At 39.8% G+C, this 22,508-nt stretch overlaps 1 protein-coding gene across 1 annotated transcript in view; it reads right to left on the reverse strand.

The window, feature by feature from the left end:
* LOC124616116 (phosphorylated adapter RNA export protein) overlaps positions 1-22,508 on the reverse strand; it is a 112,938-nt gene that overhangs the window by 8,653 nt on the left and 81,777 nt on the right. The window contains exon 5 of the mRNA XM_047144380.1: positions 13,955-14,129. Within this exon, the coding sequence (XP_047000336.1) occupies positions 13,955-14,129 (175 nt within the window). The remainder of the gene's footprint in view (positions 1-13,954; positions 14,130-22,508) is intronic.

Here is a 22,508-nt window from a genome sequence, read left to right on the forward strand (position 1 = left end):
TATTGGTAGGCGATGGACGTCCACAATCGCGACAGGTGGGGCTGGAAGTACAGCGGAAGACATATGGCTGAACTTCCAGCTCTTAAAGCACCGTCACAGTGGTAGACCACCACTTTGTGACCTTCTCGGGCAATACATCACCCTCGAAGGCCAAGATGAAGGCACCGGTGGCAACCTGGTTATCCCTTGGACCCCGATGGACGCACCGGATGAAATGAACACCTCACCACTCTAAATTGGCGTGTGGCTCGTCGTCAGACTGCAAAAGGAGGTCCCTGTTGAATATAATACCCTGGACCATATTTAAGCTCTTATGAGGTGTGATGGTAACAGAAACACCCCCAACTTGCCACAAGCCAGTAATGCCCATGACTGGGCAGAGGATGCTGTTTTCATCAAAACTGACCCAGAGCGCATTTTGAACAGGCCCTCTGCCTCCCCAAACTTGTCCTCCAAATGCTCCACAAAAAACTGGGGCTTCATGGACATGAAAGATTCCCCATCAAATCTCATACATACGAGGTACTGGGGTGAATAAGCTTCACTGCCATCCTTAGCCTGGCATTCCTCCCATGGTGTGGCCAGGGAGGGGAATGACTCGGGGTCATATTTCGTAGCATTAAAGTTAGACTTTGCCCGCTTAGAGACTGCTGGCAGCGGACCACCAGCAAGAGGTGACATACTACACGCCCTGATGCCACCAACTCCGACCAGGGGCCCTCCCCACAGGTGCCACCCAGCCACAGCAAAGGCCACTTGGCAGGATGGCCATTGCTGGGAGTCCCGATGCCCCAGGGTGACGGGCACCTACTCCTTGGTATACGTCGGAAGTTAACGGCACAGGCATCAGCAGAACGACCTCTATCTTGTCAGGGGGCTACAACCAACAGGGTACATGGCGGCCCCACCACAACAGACTGGCTACTGTGGTGGATCTCAGGTGCAAAGATGTCCATGGCCATCATTGACACAAAGCGACACTGCATAGTGCATGGTAGAAAATGCACCCATAAAGGTGTCCTCGACCAAGAGATGCACGATGGACACAATGCACCATGTAAGGCGCCCTTCCTCAATTGGCTCGCTCTTTGGGAAAATTTTGAAAAATGGAGGTCAAATCTGACAGGGGACCATCACATAAAGGCTGAAACGTGTGAGACTCCTTTTAGTTGCCTCTTACAACAGGTAGGAATACCTCGGGCCTATTCTAACCCCTGGACCACAGGGGGGATGTAGGTTGAGGCTCGAGGTATCGCATCCTGTAGACGTTCACTCTAGTGTAGGATGACCAGATTTTCCATGTGATAAAATGGGACAATTGCAAAAAATTGGGATTAAAAAATGGGACAAAACTGGATACTTGAACAAAATGAAAGTATTCTGTAGGTATGACTGCGTCATCTGACTAAAAAAATAAAAACTAACATTTAAAACATAAAAAGGCATATATTTTAACAAGACACTTCAAAACATGCTTGTAATGGCACTTCATCATATGAAAATTCATTGTTTTTCTAAGAACTGATTATAATTCAAAATACTGAGAAACTGATAGAATGATTTCTAACAAATGAACACTAATGTAGATATCAAAAAGCCCAGAGACCGTTTAGCTACTGGTCAGGAACACTGCTACTAGCTTTGCAACTATTACAAGATCCAGTATATTTCAAAAGCTTTGAAATGGTTAATAGCAGATTGTAGAATGTCTTGCAATTAAGGCCTTGATAATATGTCATAACTATTACAACTGCTTCAATAGTTTCAGTGGTAAAACAGTTTTCGTATCAAACTAAAGGGAATTCACAACTGAAAATACTCTTTCCACAACTGCATTTGTGTCTGGTACAGCAAGAGCAAAATTCACAAGCATCTCTATATTTTTACATGAAGTACTTGTACTTTTAAGTGTATGGAAAACATCAAATCATCTCTTATCTGTTTCCAAAGTCACTTTTTCTCATTCCTCAAGTTTCTTGGATACCACGTTGTGCACACATTCTATCTCATCAAACAATACATCTTTATCTAGCTGAAGACGGGGAAGAGCAATTTGGATTCTGGAGAAATGTAGGAAAACGCAAAGCAATACTGACCCTACAACTTCTCATAGAAGCTAGGTTAAGGAAAGGAAAAACCTACATTTCTAGCATTTGTAGACTTAGAGAAAGCTTATGTCAATGTTAACTGGAATATTCTCTTTCAAATTCTGAAGGTGACAGGGGTAAAATACAGGGAGCAAAAGGCTATTTACTGTTTGCACAGATACCTGATGGCAGTTGTAAGAGTTGAGTGGCATGAAAGGGAAGCAGTGGTTGAGAGAGCATTATAGCATATCCCCATGTTATTTTTCCTTTTCCAAGTTTGAAGAAATAACTGATGTTTGAAATTTACTAAATTTCTTGTAACCAGTTTCTTCTTTAAGCAGCTCTAACTCCTCAGCTGATTCTGTAACTGAAATTATGGTTCTTTCCAACTTTTGGATTGAAACTGAAACCATTTTCAAATGGCTTTGAGTGAAATTAAGCCAAAGATGTAACTTTGAGTGCTCAAAAAACTGTTTCAGGAATGTAGGACAACTATCCTGCAAAGGTTTTTTTATTTACATCTTTATCAAAATATCTCCATTATTTTTATCACATTAGTTGGTTTTAATATGACCTTTTTTCTTAATCTTTGTCATATCTTTTAATAATGCTGTAACTTTTTAAAAAATTTCCTCTCAATTTTACTATCTTTTCATTTGGGATCTTCACCCATGTGATTTTTATTTACCTGTCCAGTTATTTAAATATTTGGATATACTGATCTATCAGTTTTTAAAAAAACACACAATTACGCAATCCTATTCATACTGGCTGTGAAATGGTGTAAAAAAATTAGTTTTCATTACAAGACAAACACTTTTTGGACAGTCAATGTTGGACACACAGGTAAATCTCATTATATGTGATAACAGTTATATTCCATGGAATTGCCGCACATACTGACAGTACTTTTATACGTAAAATACTCACATAAAATAGCAGAGTTTCTTAGTATTTTTACTAAAAATAACCATTGGTCATCTCTCTAGAACACAAATTCAATACAAAATTTATACACTTCAAAATCCATCTATGTCCTAAATAGGCTTTGGATCACTGATATTGGAAGAATCTGATAGTGCTATAGTCAATTTCTGCGGCTGATTTCCTTACACACAAAAAGTTACAGCTGGAATGTGCTCACTAAGCACCTGACATTCATTTGAAGTGCCACAACTTTTAGCAAAGAAATGTTTGTTTTCTTTGACAGTTGATTATACAACCTTTGTAACATTTAAGATAATGTTCCAACTCCTCTTTTCACTACTGCACTCCTCACTTCTTTAGGTGTCATTGCAGTGTCAATTATTTTGAAGGCCTGAGTCGTTTTATTCATTGCCAGATTTCTAACAAGCTGAACTTATTTGACTTCTGTTTCCTCTTTATTACCTGCTCTATCTGAAAACGTTCATATCTTCATTTCTCAGATCCTGAGAATGGGGATTTAGGAGGTCACACACATTCCCTTCATCGACATCAGTGAATCCAGTCTGCCATGCCATTTACAAAATTTCTCTTGTTGCAATGGTGGTTACATTGATCACTTCCATCTTCTAACAATGACACAGCATTTGGCCACAGTTCCCTCCATAAACCATTCAAACACTTCTGGAGTGATGTCATTCCATGCATCTCTAATAACATCAATGGATATCTTAATAATAAACTGTGGCCAGAAAATTTTGATGGTAAATTTGCCATTCAAATCACAATTTTCTATGAGACTTGAGAAAGTCTTGTGGAGATTAGAACGCCTATTAATGTAGAAATAATTCCCTCGTCCATGGATTGCACAACAGATGTAGCATCCCATGGCAGAAATATGAATTCATTGTTTTTATTTGAATTAATAATGGAAAGTGGGTGGCTAGGAAAGTTCTCAAGCAGGAGAATTCTGGATCAGATTCTTTCTGTTTTACAGTAGGCCTTCAATTTTCTATTCAGTTCATTAGCAAAATATTCACTGAAAATGGCAGAAGTCAGCACCCCCCCCCCCCCCCTTTTTCCCTTTCTTTCCATCCCAAATGATCTTCCAAGTGTGCTCTTATCACAACCTTCGAATGTTGTAGGATTTTGAGAGTGGTACATCATAAATGGTCTTACTTTGCAATCCCCTGCAGCATGACCTCTGAAAAAGTTTCATCAGTTCTTGGCAGCCTTAAAGTAAGGTGGTATTTTTTCTCCAATAGAAGTAAATTTGCAGCTAGGCATTTGTTTCCAAAATAATCCGTTTTGTCAAACTTGAAAACCTGTTTCACACTATAGCCTTGTTCTGTTACATTTCTTTAAAACTCTTTTTAAATTCTTCGCCTTTAGCTGCCTCTCCTGTCGTTTTAATGTTGTGTAAGCTGGAATGATGCTTGAAGCGATCAACCCAGCGGGAGCTGGCCTAGAAAGGAGCTAGACTGTCCTATTCTTCCATTAAATGTGCATACAATCTCTTGGCTTTAGCTCGAATAGCAGCTCCAGAGAGAGGCATAGGCTGCTGGTTGTTGTGTTCAGTCCAACGGCTTAGTATTTTTCCATTCTTTCCATAGCCTTCGATTCAGATTTGGTCACTCTAGTCACACTTACATTAGCTGAATATTCGGCAGTTTTTCAAACTGATTCCATAGTGCCTCGCATAGTTCTCACAGTTCCAAAGCACACTAAATGTCAACAATACGCTCATCTTTCTCATCCCGATCCAAAAATTCTAACTTTGTTTCTAATGAATACAATCTTCGTACATGCTTCTTTCCCTTAACAGGGCATACTTTCTTTCCTCGCACCTGAAGTGCAACTTCACAGCTCTACTGACTTGAACTGACAAGTTATGTCAAAACACGACTGAAGATGCACATTAAGATGCACTAATGCATTACTGCTCCCATGCAACATTAACAGACAGCAGGATTGGACTTAAAACTGAAATTGCACACAAGCGAAAATGCGGATAACGAATCCAAGTACATTTAAAATGTAACTTTTGTAACAACATAGACAAAATAATGGAGTTGAAGATTTGAACAAAAAGATTTACAAACAAGATAAAATTCAAGCAAAATGAATAATAGACATAATGACTGTGATGTTGCTGCTGTAGTGGTCTTCAGTCCTGAGACTGGTTTGATGCAGCTCTCCGGATTTCTACTAGCCCTAATCTTTTTACTTACTTGACCCTCTGCTTCCTTCACTAACACTTCATCCCTCAAAGCTACCCATTCTTCTTCTACTGTATTTCTTTCCCCCATTCTTGTCAATTGTTCCCTTACGCTCTCCCTGAAACTCTGTACAATCTCTGGGTTAGTCAGTTTATCCAGGTCCCATCTCCTTAAATTGCCACCTTTTTGCAGTTTCTTCACTTTTAATCTACAGTTCATAACCAATAGATTGTGGTCAGAGACCACATCCGCCCCTGGAAATGTCTTACAATTTAAAACCTGGTTCCTAAATCTCTGTCTTACTATTATATAATCTATCTGAAACCTGTAGTATCTCCAGGCTTCTTCCATGTATACAACCTTCGTTTATGGTTCTTGAACCAAGTGATAGCTATGATTAAGTTATGCTTTGTGCAAAATTCTACCAGGCAACTTCCTCTTTCATTTCTTACACCCAATCCATATTCACCTACTACGTTTCCTTCTCTTCCTTTTCCTACTATCAAATTCCAGTCACCCATGACTAATATTTTCATCTCCCTTCACTATTTGAAAAATTTATTTTCTCTCATCATACATTTCTTCAATTTCTTTGTCATCTGCAGAGCTTGTTGGCATATAAACTTGTACTACTGTAGTAGGCGTGGGCTTCGTGTCTATCTTGGCCACAATAAGACGTTCACTATACTGTTTGTAGTAGCTTACCCGCATTCCTATTTTCCTATTCATTATTAAACCTACTCCTGCATTACCCCTATTTGATTTTATATTTATAACCCTGTATTCACCTGACCAAAAGTCTTGTTCCTCCTGCCATCGAACTTCGCTAATTCCCACTATATCTAACTTTAACCTATCCATTTCCCTTTTTAAATTTTCTAATCTACCTGCCCGATTAAGGGATCTGACAGAGAGAGATAGAGAGACGAAGAGGGTGGGGGGAGTAGAAGGAAGTAAAAATGGGCAAATAAAGTTAATATGATGATTAAAATGATGCAGCAATGGATAAAATATGAAATATTATACACATCAACTCACCGATCACCAGGGTAAATATTGCAATGTATGATACTTGGGACTGTAACTTACATCACCATATAGGTGGTAGCAAAAAGATGATCTCACCCCTGGGGACCTCACCTTGTAAACTTGCATGGTTTGCCCTTGTTTGTTAACATCACAGCATGTGGTGGGATCCCTCTAACATCAAGGATTTTCCAGGGCTTGGATGCACCTCAACCACTATTGGTGCACCAAAATTTCAATAGTTTTGATGAGCTAATGGATTCTTTCTCAAAAGGAAAGCACTCCATGTAAAGCTGTACTAAGGTTAGTGAGAAAATCGTGTAAAGCTGTACTAAGGTTAGTGAGAAAATCAATGTTAGGATATAAGATTGAAAAATATGTACTGTCTTGCTTGTCTATTGTCTTTACTGGTTTTATGTATCCTATATTTAATTTTATTTCACACAAAACATCAAGTTATTAGCTAACAGGCAATTAAGAGTGCAAATTTTCTGAGGAGTTCCTGCTCTCTCGGTTACAAATAATCCCATCCAGTATTTATTGTGAGTTTTTTTAAACAGGGGCAGATTGTCAGACCGGCCAACTGGGAGCTGTTGGCCACGGTCAGCCGCCTTCAGGCTGCTGTCTCGAGGTGCAGCGACAGCGGAGGGTCTGGGGCGTTGCTTGAAATACCCCAGGTGTCGCTTGCTGCGTCCGCTGACTCAGCCGCTGAGGCACCTTCTAGTGTACCCGGCGCGTTGGGGCCGCCCTCACCTCAGGATGAGTGGCGGACTGCAACGCGTTCGTGTCGCTCGAGGCGGAGGGCCAATGTGGAGGCTGGCCGGCTGGCATCGCCCGTTCATCCTGTCAGTGAGCAGGTGGCCGCTCCTTCAGCAGGGCCCGAGCAGGCACACGGGGGCAAAGGTTTGCTGGTTATTGGGAGCTCCAACGTTAGGTGGGTGATGGAGCCCCTTAGGGAAATAGCGTACAGGGCTGGAAAGAAATCCAACGTGCACTCGGTTTGTCTGCCGGGGGGCCTCATCCAAGATGTGGAGGCAGCCTTGCCTGAGGCTATCGAGCGTACGAGGTGCTGTCGACATCAAGTAGTTGTTCACGTCGGCACCAAAGATGCCTGTCGCTTGGGTTCTGAGGCGATCCTCAGTTTGTACAGGCGGCTGGCGGATTTGGTGAAGACCGCTGGCCTCGCACGCGGGGTGCAAGCAGAGCTCTCTATTTGCAGCATCGTTCCCAGAGTTGATCGAGGTCCTTTGGTTTGGAGTTGAGTGGAGGGTCTCAACCAGAGGCTTCGTCAACTCTGTGACGGTCTTGGCTGCAGATTTCTAGACTTGAGCTATTGGGTGGGGAATTGTAGGATGCCCCTAGATAGGTCAGCGTTGCACTACACAAAGGAAGTGGCTACTCGGGTAGCAGAGTACTTGTGGCGTGCACATGGGGTTTTTTTAGGCTAGGCAGTAGTGCGAGGTGTACTGATGAACACTCACCAATCGACGTGCAGGCAGGGAAATCAGGACGTGCTCAGTGTAAAGACACTTCAGCTATCAAGATATTAGCAGTCAATTTTCAGAGTGTTCGGAATAAAGTTCCTGAATTTACTGGCCTCCAGGAAGCGTGTGGCGCGCTAGATATTCTCGGGACTGAGACCTGACTGAACCCTGAGATAGGAAGTTCTGAAATATTTAGTGAGGGTTGGAATGTGTATCGGAAAGACAGACTAGACACCGTAGGAGGTGATGTCTTCATTGCAGTTGACAAAAATATTGTGTCTACTGAGGTCGAAGTAGAGTGTGATTGTGAAGTTATCTGGACATGTTTAACAGGACTAGAGGAAAAAAAGTTAATTGTTGAGTGTTATTATAGGCCACCAGGTTCCACCGTGACAGTTCTAGAATCATTCAAAGGGAGTCTGCATTCTGTATCGCAGAAGAACCCAGATCATGCTACATTAGTCGGATGGGACAACAGCCTACCTAGTATAGACTGGGATGTCTATGGATTCATTACAGGTGGTACAGACAAGCCGTCGTGTGAATTACTTTTGAACACATTATCTGAAAACTGTCTTGAGCAGCTAAATCGACAGCCAACGCATAATGGAAATATTTTAGATCTAATAGCCACGAACAGACCAGACCTCATCGACAGTGTCAGTGTTGAGACAGGGATTAGTGATCATGATGTTTTCATTACGACTACGGTTATTAAAGTTACGAAAGTTAAAAAGTCGGTCAAGAAGGCTAGGAGAGTATTCTTACTAGAAAGAGCAGATAAGCAGCTGTTAGCATCCAACTTAGCAAATGAATCGACTTCATTTACTTCCGGTACGATGGACGTGGAAGAATTATGGGCAAATTTTAAACACATTGTAAATCACACATTGGACAAGTATGTGCCGAAAAAATGGGTTACGGACCGTGGTTTAACAGCGCAATTCGGAGAATGCTCAGGAAGCAAAGACAGTTGCACTCGCGGTACAAGAAAGATCGGAAGAATGGGGACAGGCAAAAGTTAGTAGGGATTCGTGCTGCTGTAAAAAGAGCGATGCACGAAGCATTCAACCACTACCGCCGTCATACCTTAGCAAAAGATCTTGCTGAAACCCAAGGAAATTCTGGTCTTACGTAAAATCGGTAAGGGGGTCGAAGGCTTCCATCCAGTCACTCACTGATCAGTCTGGCCTGGCAAAGGAAGACAGCAAAACGAAAGCTGAAATTTTAAATTTAGCATTTGAGAAATCTTTCACGCAGGAGGATCATACAAACATACCACCGTTTGAGTCTCATACAGATTCCCGTATGGAGGACATAGTGATAGACATCCCTGGGGTTGTGAAGCAGCTGAATGGGTTGAAAATAAATAAATCGCCAGGTCCTGATGGGGTTCCAATTTGGTTTTACAGAGAGTATTCTACTGCATTGGCTACGTACTTAGCTTGTATTTATCACGAATCTCTTGCCCAACGTAAAGTCCCGAGCGAGCAGAAAAAAGCGCAAGTGACGCCTGTATATAAGAAGGGTAGAAGGACGGATCCTCAAAATTACAGACCAATATCCTTAACATCGGTTGGTTGCAGGATTCTTCAACATATTCTCAGTTCGAATATAATGAATTTCCTTGAGACAGAGAAGTTGCTGTCCATGCATCAGCACGGCTTTAGAAAGCATCGCTCCTGCGAAACGCAACTCGCCCTTTTTTCACATGATATCTTGCGAACCACGGATGAAGGGTATCAGGCGGATGCCATATTCCTTGACTTCCGGAAAGCGTTTGACTCGGTGCCGTACTGCAGACTCCTAACTAAGGTACGAGTATATGGGATTGGTTCCCAAGTATGTGAGTGGCTCGAAGACTTCTTAAGTAATAGAACCCAGTACGTTGTCCTCAATGGCGAGTGTTCATCGGAGGTGAGGGTATCATCTGGAGTGCCCCAGGGAAGTGTGGTAGGTCAGCTGTTGTTTTCTATCTACATAAATGATCTTTTGGATTGGGTGGACAGCAATGTGCGGCTGTTTGCTGATGATGCTGTGGTGTACGGGAAGGTGTCGTCGTTGAGTGACTGTAGGAGGATACAAGATGACTTGGACAGGATTTGTGATTGGTGTAAAGAATGGCAGCTAACTCTAAATATAGATAAATGTAAATTAATGCAGATGAATAGGAGAAAGAATCCTGTAATGTTTGAATACTCCATTAGTAGTGTAGTGCTTGACACAGTCACGTCGATTAAATATTTGGGCGTAACATTGCAGAGCGGTATGAAGTGGGACAAGTATGTAATGGCAGTTGTGGGGAAGGTGAATAGTCGTCTTCGGTTCATTGGTAGAATTTTGGGAAGATGTGGTTCATCTGTAGAGGAGACCGCTTATAAAACACTAATACGACCTATTCTTGAGTACTGCTCAAGCGTTTGGGATCCCTATCAGGTCGGATTGAGGGAGGACATAGAAGCAATTCAGAGGCGGGCTGCTAGATTTGTTAATGGTAGGTTTGATCATCACTCAAGTGTTACGGAAATGCTTCAGGAACTCGGGTGGGAGTCTCTAGAGGAAAAGAGGTGTTCCTTTCGTGAATCGCTACTGAAGAAATTTAGAGAACCAGCATTTGAGGCTGACTGCAGTACAATTTTACTGCCGCAACTTACATTTAGCAGAAAGACCACAAAGATAAGATAAGAGAGATTAGGGCTCGTACAGAGGCATATAGGCAGTCATTTTTCCCTCGTTCTGTTTGGGAGTGGAACAGGGAGAGAAGATGCTAGTTGTCGTATGAGATACCCTCTGCCATGCACCGTATGGTGGATTGTGGAGTATGTATGTAGATGTAGATGTAGAAATAGGTCTGTCTAATATTGCAGCAATTGTAGCACTCACCGCCACTGTCTTGGCACAAATGGTCATTTTCATAACACGACAGAATATAATCACGAAGTACCAATATCAAATGCCTATTGGGCCTACTACAAGCAAAAAGTTTCATGTTAGGAAATAGTTTCACATTTCATTCATACACTCTGACTTCTGAAGCATGAGATCGAAAAGTAGTAGTACAATTTTTTTTATATAAATTTGGAATTGTCATATTCTTCCATAATTTGTGTGATGTCCCCATTTCTTCTCCTTTCTCGTGCTAACAAACAATCTTGTCATCACTAATTCTCTAACTGTTCCTGCCAGGACTAAAACTTATTCTCCGGTTAACTTGACTAACCCTGCCAAAATCACTGGTGTAGTTCCCCCACGTTTATTCTCCGGTTAGGCGTTATTACCGTGTTGGTACAACGTGTTTACCGTGCTACTCCCAGAATAGAACTTTAGCGGCTTCTAGCCGGAGACTGCACAACTGGCCCTTACCAGTGTAGCGTTCTGAGAAAAAAAAATTTCTGCCAAAATTTCATTTTCTTGGTTACACTGAGAAGATAATAAATAATCTTTCTTACCTGTTATTCAACAGGGATGTGTTTCAAAATCATATGAATAATCAATACACCGACGTGCGCTGGATGCTAGGCAGTTTGTGAAACAAGGTCTTCCCCCACCCAACTGAAATTGCCGCCTGGGGCAGATATCCTGGTTTGTCCCTCGACCCCTATATCCAGGCCTGTTGCATATGCGTGAATCTGACAGCTTAGGCGCACCAGTAAAATTTTTTTTTTCCGGGTAGCATCTGGGTGCTTGCCCCTATTGCTTATACAGCTAACTGCCACACTTCTTTAGCTAGAAGTGGGAGAAGGTACTACTCATACACGACTCAACTGTGCATGCGCTCGCTCACAACTGCTCAAACAAATCTAATGCGAACAGTTGTGACGTCACGCTCATCGGAGGCAATTTGTTGTTATGAAGCATTGCATAGTCTTCCTAAAGCCGCTGACACATTTTGCTGTTGGCAGACGCATGTGTGAGCACTTTGTTTTGTTGCTGTATATGATGCATTTCCTTGGCAACTTAGTTTTATTTTCATGTTTTATTGCTGCACTATTATTCTGCACTAGGGAGATACAGTAATATCCTTTGTTAGAGCATTGGTTCCTACCAGTCAATGTTACAAAAATTTAACTGGAAACTAAAACAATGAAAAATTCCCGGAATTCTAAAAAATTCCCAGGTTTTTCCCGGTTTTCTCCCGGATGAAAAAATTCCTGTGTTTTTCCCAGATCTCCCGGGTCACATACATCCTGGTGTGATATATAAAAGTACAGAAGCATTTTCTGACAATTTCATTCCTGTAAACAGATTCAAAGTAGCAGTTATGGTTCCAAAGATACAACATTTGTTTTGTTGCAGGTAACTGAAAATGGCTTTGACCAAGGAGCAGAGAACTGAGCTCATTTTGATGACTGGAGAAAAGAGGTTCCTTGTCACAGCAGCAGATTTAACCAATCAGCACCCAGAAAGACCTGCAATTTCACACAACATTGTCAGGTGCTCAATTTCCAAATTCTGAGAAACTGGGACTGTGGCTGGCAAGGCACAGATTGGCTATCCAAAAAGTGCTACTGACAAGACAACCTCAACAATGGTTTTGGAACCTTTATGAAGAGGCCACACCGCAACCACCGCACATGAAGTTTGTCAGTAGAATGTGGAATCAGCCAGTCACTGAGCGTACGAATCATTCATGCTTATCAATGGCATACATTCAAGATTCAGCAACTCTAGCACCTACTGGAGGATGACCCAGGCAGACGTACACAGTTTTCACATGGGCCCTAAAGCAAGCTCAACAAGATCCCTGTTTTGTGCAAAGCATCTTGTTCAGTGATGAGGCAAACTTTTTTGACGGTAGAGAAGTCCATTGTCACAACCACAGATACAGGAGTGACAAGAATCCACCCTGGATGGAAATCTTCCAAGGTAGATGGCAATGTAAAGTTTATGGTGTGGAATGTGGGGTACTTGGGTAATTGGACCCATTTTCATTCACAAGAACCTAAATGCTCAACACTCCCTGAAAATGTTGCAACAAGAGGTGTTTCCCTTACTTCTAATGAAGATGGGAGCTTTCCCTCTCACTTCCAACAGGATGGGGCTCCACCACACTAGGGAGCAGTTGTTCGTCAGCGGTCAGATGGTCAATTTCCAGATCATTGGATTAGCCGACGTGGTTCTGTGTGAGCAAACACTGAAGAAGTGTGTGCCGGCATTTTTGCGGAAATCCTTCTGCTTGCGCATGATGATTGGATTCAGCACTTTCAAACGCGCGTTGACCGACACAATGTTGAACACACAAAATGACCGTCATTTAATTGAGAATAGTCCAGCCTGTAATTCCAACCAAAATCAGCACTTTCAAATGCACGTTGACCGACACAATGTTGAACACACAAAATGACCGTCATTTAATTGAGAACAGTCCAGCCTGTAATTCCAACCAAAATGTGTTGTAACTTTTGAACCATAACTGCTACTTTGAATTTGTTTACGGGAATGAACTTGTCAGGAAATGCTGATGTTATCTGATATGTCACACGACCCCATTTCCACTCAAAAAATAAATTAATTAATTAAAAAATATAAAAAAAAACCACTGAAGATGGCTAATTTCAAGATGGTGGCCATAGCTGGTATGTACCATAAAAGACCAATCACCTCACCCATACCTCACAGGAATATTCAAGTTTCCCCATTCCTGCAAGGTTTTTGACATAACCTGGTGTACTGTGACTATTGACTCACCCTGTACAAAGTGTACAGCCAACTGGTTGCAAAAGTTTAATGTAAAAACCTTGACCAGGTTTCAATATCACTAAGGGTATCTGCTTCAGAAGGAAGTCGCATATGTTACACAACATTAAAATTGATGATGAGATCATCATGTATGTTTATAATTTTAATGTCACGTAATTTATGTGACTTCCTTCTGAAGAAGATACCTTTGGTGATATTGAACGAAGTCGCATAAATTCCACCACATTAAAATTGATGATGAGCTCATCATATATGTTTGCAATTTTGATGTTACGGTGACTTCCTTATGAAGAAGCTACCCTTAGTAGTATCGAAATCTGGCCAAAGTTTTTATGTTGAACTTGTGCAACCAGTTATATACTTTATATATTGTTATCTAACTGAAGAAATAGACAATGCACTGGCCATTTTGGTTTCATTTGAATATTTTCATACTGCTATCTCATAATTTTCATCACATGAAACCAGAAAATATCTGATATTATCTATCTGAATATAATTATTTACAACATACCTGATGACAAGGTCTTCTTAATAAACTTCCGTTTCTTCCGAATCTTCTTAAGCTTCTTCCAAGGATCTTTACCATTATCCATGAGAATTTTTTGTTTCTTCTCCTGTGGTACACCATTGTCCATTTTCAGTAAGAACAAGTAACTTCCACCAGGTGTTCTCCTCCTCTGACCATTCTGAAATTGTTTTTATGATACCATTAATAATAATAATAATAATAATAATAATAATAATAATAATATTCCCCATTTAAATTGCTGAATGCCAATTTACATAAGTGTTTGTTTTGTCAATGACATGTGGGTCTCTGAATCCACGTAGTTAGGGAAGCAGAAAACATTGTGTAGTTAGATTTAGATTTGAAAATTAAATATTCAGGAACTGGTGACAGTGACTCAAATTTGGCCTGCTGTGTGGTTTAACATTTCTGTCAACTTTCAAGAAATCAGTACCATGAAATTTTGTAACAGTACAAATGACTGTTAAGTTTTCTATGACATTTCAAATATATCCAAGGAAAACATGAGTGTTTTAGGCACAACTAACACCCTGACAAGGACAAAACATTTTCAGAAGCGTCTACTTACTAGGAACAGGAAAATTTCTTGCCTAATCTTCCTTAAATGCTGAAGCAGCCCCAATAATTTGGGAAAATCTGCCAACAGACCGTCAGCAGCTATGGAGTTCTTGAAAATGACAAATGTTGTCACAGAGACAGAACTGTTATTTGTCACACTGTTACATCACTTGGCAGGGTAGCAGTACCATAGGCATCCTCTTTGCCTGTATGTTTCTAACTGTCTTGAAAAGAGTGGAATGTTTGCACCATCCATTTTTAAAAGGCTGCTGGTTTTCTTGATTGGTAAAAGTACCACTTAATTACCAGGAAAGAAAACATCACTAATGTTAAACAGCTATGTTTATTGCCTCATTAAGTAATCATCATGTTGTCATGAAGCCCAGTCAATCTGCAGCCCTGCAGAAGGAACTCTCAGAGAAACTCGGGGTCCAAAAGTTCAGACACATTTATGTGTGCCTAACACTCAAGTATGGCAAAAGGTTATCTTCACTACTTAAATTGTTTTCTACTCCATCGAATATTATCATTTCACTTGTAACTCCACTATATGTAGCAACTGAATATCAGAACAATTGAGAAGAGTCACTATGTTTATATCTGGCTAGGATGCTACCAGCAAGTGAACCACAGAAACTCTAGCTGACAGATCACATGAGACCAGACAGCCAATCAATTTCAGCCTGAGAGGACATGAGCTTCCTCTCACTCTCTGCAAGACAACTGATCCAATGTTCTGATCGTAACAGATGCTTTCACAGACGATAAAATTACATTTATGGACATTTCCAGATAAAAAATTGGACAGCTCTTACTGTTGTTCAAGTCAGCTACACTTCTCTGTGAGATTGCTGAGTGAATTCACACTTGGGCACCACTACACTGGTATACTCAGGGTATTTTTTTATTATTTATTAATTTTCAAATTCACAGTTATTTCCAGATTAAAATAATGATTTTCCAGGTTGCCAGGTCACATGTTTTTACCTAAATGAGGTTAGCAAACATACTGTGCTAGAAATAACAAGTAACTTATTTTTAAAATATATGTCATAGAAACTGAACCATATCACGTTATGATGTACAACACTGAGTTTGAACAGTTGGAGGATACTGCTCATTATAATGTGACACAGTCGTATTCGAAGTGCATTCATTTAGACAACTCTGCTCGTTTAAGCTAGACTTCTGATGATCATCTGATGGTTTAAACAATCAGTTTGTGACAGAAGCAATAAATGCTGGACACACTACAATACAGTCATTTCTCATGAACTAATGGCTGTAGAATGTTGCATTTCATCATGAAACAATACTTTCAGTTTCATCTAGAACTTTCTCCTTTAAGTTTTTTGAGGCAACAGAAACGTAAATTTGTTTTTGTTAGCAAAAATTATGTCGTCGTATGATTCCAAAATCAATATTTCGCAGCAAATCGTATGTTGCACATACTGTTTTTCTCAATTTGTCTACATGCCTAGACTATGAAGTGACAGATCAGTGCAGGGGTTATTTTTGAGGAAATGCTGTGGCGAGCCATCAATTAATGTGTGACATATAGCAGTTTGAATATTTATAAAAAAAGCAGAATCCTCACCCCTACAACACACACAAAAGGAGAAAGAGAGAGAGAGAGAGAGAGAGAGAGAGAGAGAGAGAGAGAGATGACTGACAATTTATTTCCAAAATTTGTAAATATACTGCATTTCATATGACACACTGTACTTTCATGAAATGGGCAGCTATTTTTCCTGTTTCAGATTTTTCCACTTATATTTTCCCAACAACGGTTTTAAAACATCTGTGTAGTTAAAAAAGTTTTGTTCTGCAAAACTCTAGTACCACATCAACGAATTTTAATGCCTCAAGTGTGTGTAAATAATACACTGACCTAATGGAGAATGTTGGAAGTTATGAGTTCTGGAATTCATAGAAGATGAAATGGAAAATTGAAAACAACATTTCAGGAACGACGGACATGTAGGATTCAGCCTCCCAGAGTGCCCACCCGTAGCAAATGTATTACCAGTACATCCTCAAAAGTGCATTTTAAACGAAAACATTATTTTGTTCTAATTAAGACACTTAATTTTTTTGTTCTTACAGTTCTAAAAAGACACCAAAATAAACAGAGATGGTCTGCAAACCACATAACTGCAAGTTTGCCACACTTGTGTGACTTTCTTTTTATCAGTTTTAATACAAGTTGTACAACTTTGCATCCGCCATTTGCCGATAAGTGGCGACAACTGTAAGCAGAGGTTGAAAGAAACAGATCGCAGACGTCAGGCAATTAGCTTGGACCTTGGTCAACATAACCTCATTCAAATATTAGTCAATTTGTTTCTGCATCGTACAGTTGTTCTTGACTGAAAATGTGTTTGTTTCAGTATGAAGAAAACAGCAGCTGAGTGTTATCAAATGCTCTCAAGTACATATGGTAAGGACACTATCAGTGAAAGAACGTATCGTGAGTGGTTTCAATGCTTCAAGAACGGTGATTTTAGCATCGTTGACTGGCATAGTGGTGCAAGACAGAATGTTTTCGAAGATAAAGAATTTGAGACATTGCTTAGTGAAGACTCACGTCAAACTCAAGAAGAATTGGCATGATTAGTGGGAGTGACACAGAAAGTCATTTCAAAATGTCTCAAGGCTATGGACATGATTCAGCAACAAGGAACTTGGGTCCTGTGTGAGCTGAAACCAAGAGATGTTGAACGGTGTTTCTGGGTTCGTGAACAGTTGCTTCAGAGGCAAAAACAGAAGGGATTTCTGCATCACATTGTGACCGGGGATGAAAAATTTGTTCATTACGATAACCATAAACAAAAAACTCATGGTAATATACCGACCATGCTTCCACATCAACAACCAAACCGAATATTCACAGATCATTTACTGGATTTGGTGGGACCAGCTCAGCGTTGTGTACTACGAGGTGTTAAAACCGAGTGAAACAATCACAGGTGCTCGTTATCGAATGCAATTAATGCATTTGATCAGAGCATTAAAAGACAAACGGCCACAATACAGCGAGAGGCACTATAAAGTGATTTTGCAGCATGACAACATTCGACCACACGTTGCAAAAGAGGTCAAAACGTACTTGAAAACGTTAATAGGAAGTCCTACCCCACCCACCGTATTCTCCAGACATTGCTCCCCCGGACTATCACCTGTTGATCAATGGTGCATGGCCTGGCTTGCCAACACTTCCGATCTCATGAAGAAGTCACAAATTGGATTGATTCGTGGATTGCTTCAAAAGATGAACAAGTTTTTCGAAGCGGGAATCATACACTGCCCGAAAGATGGGAGGAAGTGGTGGCCAGCAATGGAAAATACTTTGAATGATACATGTGTAACCAATGTGTTTCATTGAAGCCTCAAATCTTGGGGAAAAAATGGCGGAAGCAAAGTTGTACACTTTGAAACCACTTAAACATGAACATAAGCAAATATTGCTTTTGGCTCTATAAATAACAAGTTTTACAGACAAATAACTTGGAACATCTATAAAGTCTTATAATTTATATTGTATTATGAACAATAAGATCAAAGACCAACAAAAATATTTAGATGAGAACTACTTTTTCAAATTTAGCCATAATTTTGGCTGCTTCCACCAACTTTCTTCTTCTTCTTCTTCTTCTTCTTCTTACATTCTAACATCTTAATTTCTGGCAAAATCTTGTTCTTGTTGTTTTTCAGTTTCACTTAGTTGTTTCTTTTTATCATCTTTATACAATGAACTTGCATTATGCATAGAAAGAATTAAACTTTTCTAATTTTGAAATTATCAACAACACAATCATCATGGATCACAGCATAAATAGGTCTTTGAGCAATAAGACTTTTTTTCATTTGATTCTCAACAATATGCCCAGAATTTATTGAAAAACCTCGGCCCACAACAGCATTTCTACGTGAAAATATTAAAATGATTTTGAGAAAATCTTCAAAGTTATAACATTCTTTTTGTGACAGTTTAATCGCTTTCATCCAAAATTCATCCAAACAAGTTTCCCTTCTTTCGAACATTCTCATTTTGTTTTGAATACAAGACCCGTTACAAATATTGAAAAATTCTTAATTAACACCATCTGCTTTTACGCCAGATAACCTTTCACCATAGGCGAGAATTTCAAGGCACAATGTCAACCTTTTTACAGCCATTTCTTGATTTAATGCTACTCAAGGGTCCAAACATGAAATGGCATGTGTAAGTGATCTTTCAAGTAGCTTTTGTATCATGGCAACAGCACAAAAACGCATTTCTTCTTTAAGCCTCAAGATGTCAGTCAGGTCCTTAACTTTCTTTAGGGCATCCTGTGTAGTAAAATCCTATGCAAAGAACTGAGCAATGATCACATTCTTCTTATCCTTCATGTCGATCTTTGTGAGGGATTTTTTTGTTTACCAAAATGTCTGGTCTGACAACTTGCTGCATCAAAGAGGTGGTAAGAGTGAACAATTCATTGTAAAAAAAAAAAAAAAAAAAAAAAAAAAAAAAAAAAAAAAAAAAAAAAAAAAAGAGCCCTTGGAAATCACGTAAATAACCTCTGAATGCACGTGCAGTCACAGAAAAAAAAAATTGGACCTAAGAATTTGTCTTTAACGGCTTCCGATATGGTCTTAAAACTCGCAGAATTAGAGAGGTTCTTGGTGTTGCATAAATATATTCATTGCAAAGACTTCCGTTTGTTTGTGGAAAGTTTATGCTTTTGGCTGTTAGCGTATCTGTCTAAAGCACTTTTCCCCACTGTCGAAATATTTATTGTTGCGTTGAACCAAGAACATAATGCATTCGTTAGTAATTTGGTGTCACGCCTAGCCTACGTACTGTGGTATCAAGTTGTGCTCTATTTAGGCATGGAGAAAAAACACTGCACTCTGAAAATGTCATGAACTTTTTCAACTGCGCGGACGATTCACACAATCTGTCTCCATTACTTCTGGTTTCTGTTGTGACCGTCCATCTCAGAAAGATGTAGACAGCACCAGTCTCGGAAGAGTTGTAACAATGGGTTCGTTTAAGCAACTGCCAGACAGCAACTTTCAAGCACTAAAAAACCGGTGTTAGTGCGATGACATAAAAACCCATGTTTGGCCTTTGCACTGCTTGAACATTTCTCGTCTCATTTCAAGTTAAGATTTCCGCACATAGTGGTGGATAAACAACTGATAGGTGGCGATGGAAACCACCAGAGTAGTAGTTAATTTGCTTGACTGAATAAGTATACAGGGTGTAAACATGAAATAGCCGAATGCGGGAACTGCAGTAGCTTCAAAACGACTGAAAAGTGTAGCCCACTCTTAACTCACACAGTTACGAGCACGCGCGAATCTGGCAGCTTGGGAGTGTCACAAAAAATTTTTTGGGCAGATTCTGGCTGGTTAGCTGTCACTGTTTATACATCAAACAGCCATACTCCAGGCAGCCAGAAGTGGGAGAAGGCACTACATATACGCGATTTCAGCTCTGTGCATGCGCAACATGGTGTCTGGCAGCATGTCCTGTTTAAAAAATTGCTGCTGCATGAATAATTCAGAACTGAAGAAAACCCACCTCCCCACTGAATGCTTATGTTTTCGACGTTATGCTCACATCATTTTTGGCTAACAATCGGCATGTTAAATAATTGCTACCAAGACAACACGAAATTGTGTTTACAAGTAACATTGCCAATGTAAAGTCATCTACAGGAACTATCATTCATTATTACTTACAAAACATCAAAACCAACTCGTATGAAGTTTTAAGTTTGAATTATCAAAATGCTCGCAGCACATGTTTCCTGGAAGAGATTTCCCAACACAGAATCAGGCAAAAGAAAACTTACTTGTGAGGAACAGATCTGTCTAACATGAGTTTGTGTGGGTTATTTTATTGAAATGCGCGAATTTTAGTGTAGATAAATAAAGCCTGTCATTCGAGCTGCGATTTCGCACAAACAGACACTCCAATAACATCGTGTCTCTTGAACAGAGAGCCACGTTGGGAAAGAAATTAAATCAAATCATATGAATGAAGACACTGAGATAAAGATAGAAATACTCAGATAATGTCGGACTATGTAGCACAGTATTTGAATACTACTTAAAACAACCAAACAACCATAAATTGAGTTAAAAATATTTTTGTGCACAAAAATTAAATGATGAATATTATTAAAAAGTTGAGGTTTTTTGTGGAAATTCAAGATATTTTCAAGTTTTTTTCCCCCCCACAAATTCAAGGCTTTCCCCGGTTTTCAAGGTTGCAAGGTTAAGTGGCCACCCTGTATACTTATTCAGTCACGCAAATTAACTACTATTCTGGTGGTTTCCATCACCATCTATAACTACTGTCACATCTTTGTTCCTATATAGCACTTCAACTGTATCCGGTTTAACCTGCATGCACAATGAGCCAATTGTGTGAATTCCTTTCTTGTGGATCATGTCATTTCTTTTAATGTGAACTTTTGTTGCAAGCTGTAGTGTATTTATGCAACTGTAAAAAATAACTGCTGCCATAGAAAAGTGAGGCACAAAATCACTAAAATGTCGTGCCACAGATGTAAAATAAATGCTATTATAATGATAATGAAGAAGACGGGTTGCTATTCATCACATAGAGGTGTTGAGTGGCAGACAGGTACACAGGACGATGGGGGGGAAATACTGCTAGATATTATTAGCTGTTGTATTAAGCCCTTCATCACACGTACACAAAATAAAATGCACACACCTTCACACATGCTTCACTCTCACACACGTGACCACTGTTGTCTCCAAGCACAAAGGACAGACTGCGACTGGCAAGGAGAGGTCCCCAGCGGAATGACATAGGTTGTGATCCCATGTATCACATACTGCAGTCATTCAGCCTGGTGGGCCCTTATTTGTGGGTAATGAAGAAAAAAAAATTGGAATTTTGTGTGACACTCAATAGTGTTGCGTTACATAGTTTGGTTGCATGGTGTAATCGATAGGATAACAGCTTCACATGGAGGAGGTTATGGTTCGAATCTTGTCAGGGGCACAAAATTTTATTTTTAATTCTTTTCTAAATGACGTTGATTATCATTTTTATTCAATTAATTGATATACATGTAAGTTTTTAATTCCTTTCCTTTGTCACACAATTTTAATCATAATATCAACTTCTTTATTTGCTGTCATTTTTCTCCCTATCAATCTTTCTCCACTTGAAATCTTCATTCATGTGCTTTTAATTAATTTTATGTATTATTTTTTATTTAATTTCTATTGTTTCATCACTCTATTCTTTTGCCCACACTATTGTGCTCATTATATCTGTTTCTCATTTTGCTTGAATTTTGTTATACTTATAAACCTACCTGTCATTTAAATTTCCATCTGTATTATTTTGTCCACAGTGCAATAGATGTTTAGGTCACATTTAAAAGGTTTGTATGACAATAACCACGCAAAAAAATTGCACAACTGATAACAAAAATATATTTTCACACCGTTGCACAAATGTAAATAGATTATTTCATCTTTTGTTGAATGGCTGCAGTGTATGATACCTGGGATCTTCAAACAATGGAAAATCCAGGATGGAAGGTAACAATATTAAGAAAAGTATACTTGCTATTCACCATATAGCGGAGATGATGAGTAGCAATTAAGCACAGCAAAAAGACTGTCACAATAAGCTTTTGGCCAACAAGCTCTATGTCATTTTTTTTTCTTTTTTTTGGCAAAGGTCTTGTTGGCTGAAAGCTTACTGTGTGACAGTCTTTTTGACGTGCCTATTCTGTGAGTCATCATCTCTGTTATATGGTGAGTAGCAACTATCTTTTTTCACATTGTTACGTACCTGGGATCTTAACGTACCTCACCGCATGGGAAGTGAGGTTACAGAAGAAGTGGATTGGGGACGGGGGGGAGGGGAGACTGTAGAGGGGGGTAATGGGGAAGAAGATGCCAGTCTGCCTGTGGGAGAATGCAGGAGTGTGGTGGG

The sequence above is a fragment of the Schistocerca americana genome, chromosome 5, assembly GCF_021461395.2.
Source record: "Schistocerca americana isolate TAMUIC-IGC-003095 chromosome 5, iqSchAmer2.1, whole genome shotgun sequence".
NCBI lineage: Eukaryota > Metazoa > Arthropoda > Insecta > Orthoptera > Acrididae > Schistocerca > Schistocerca americana.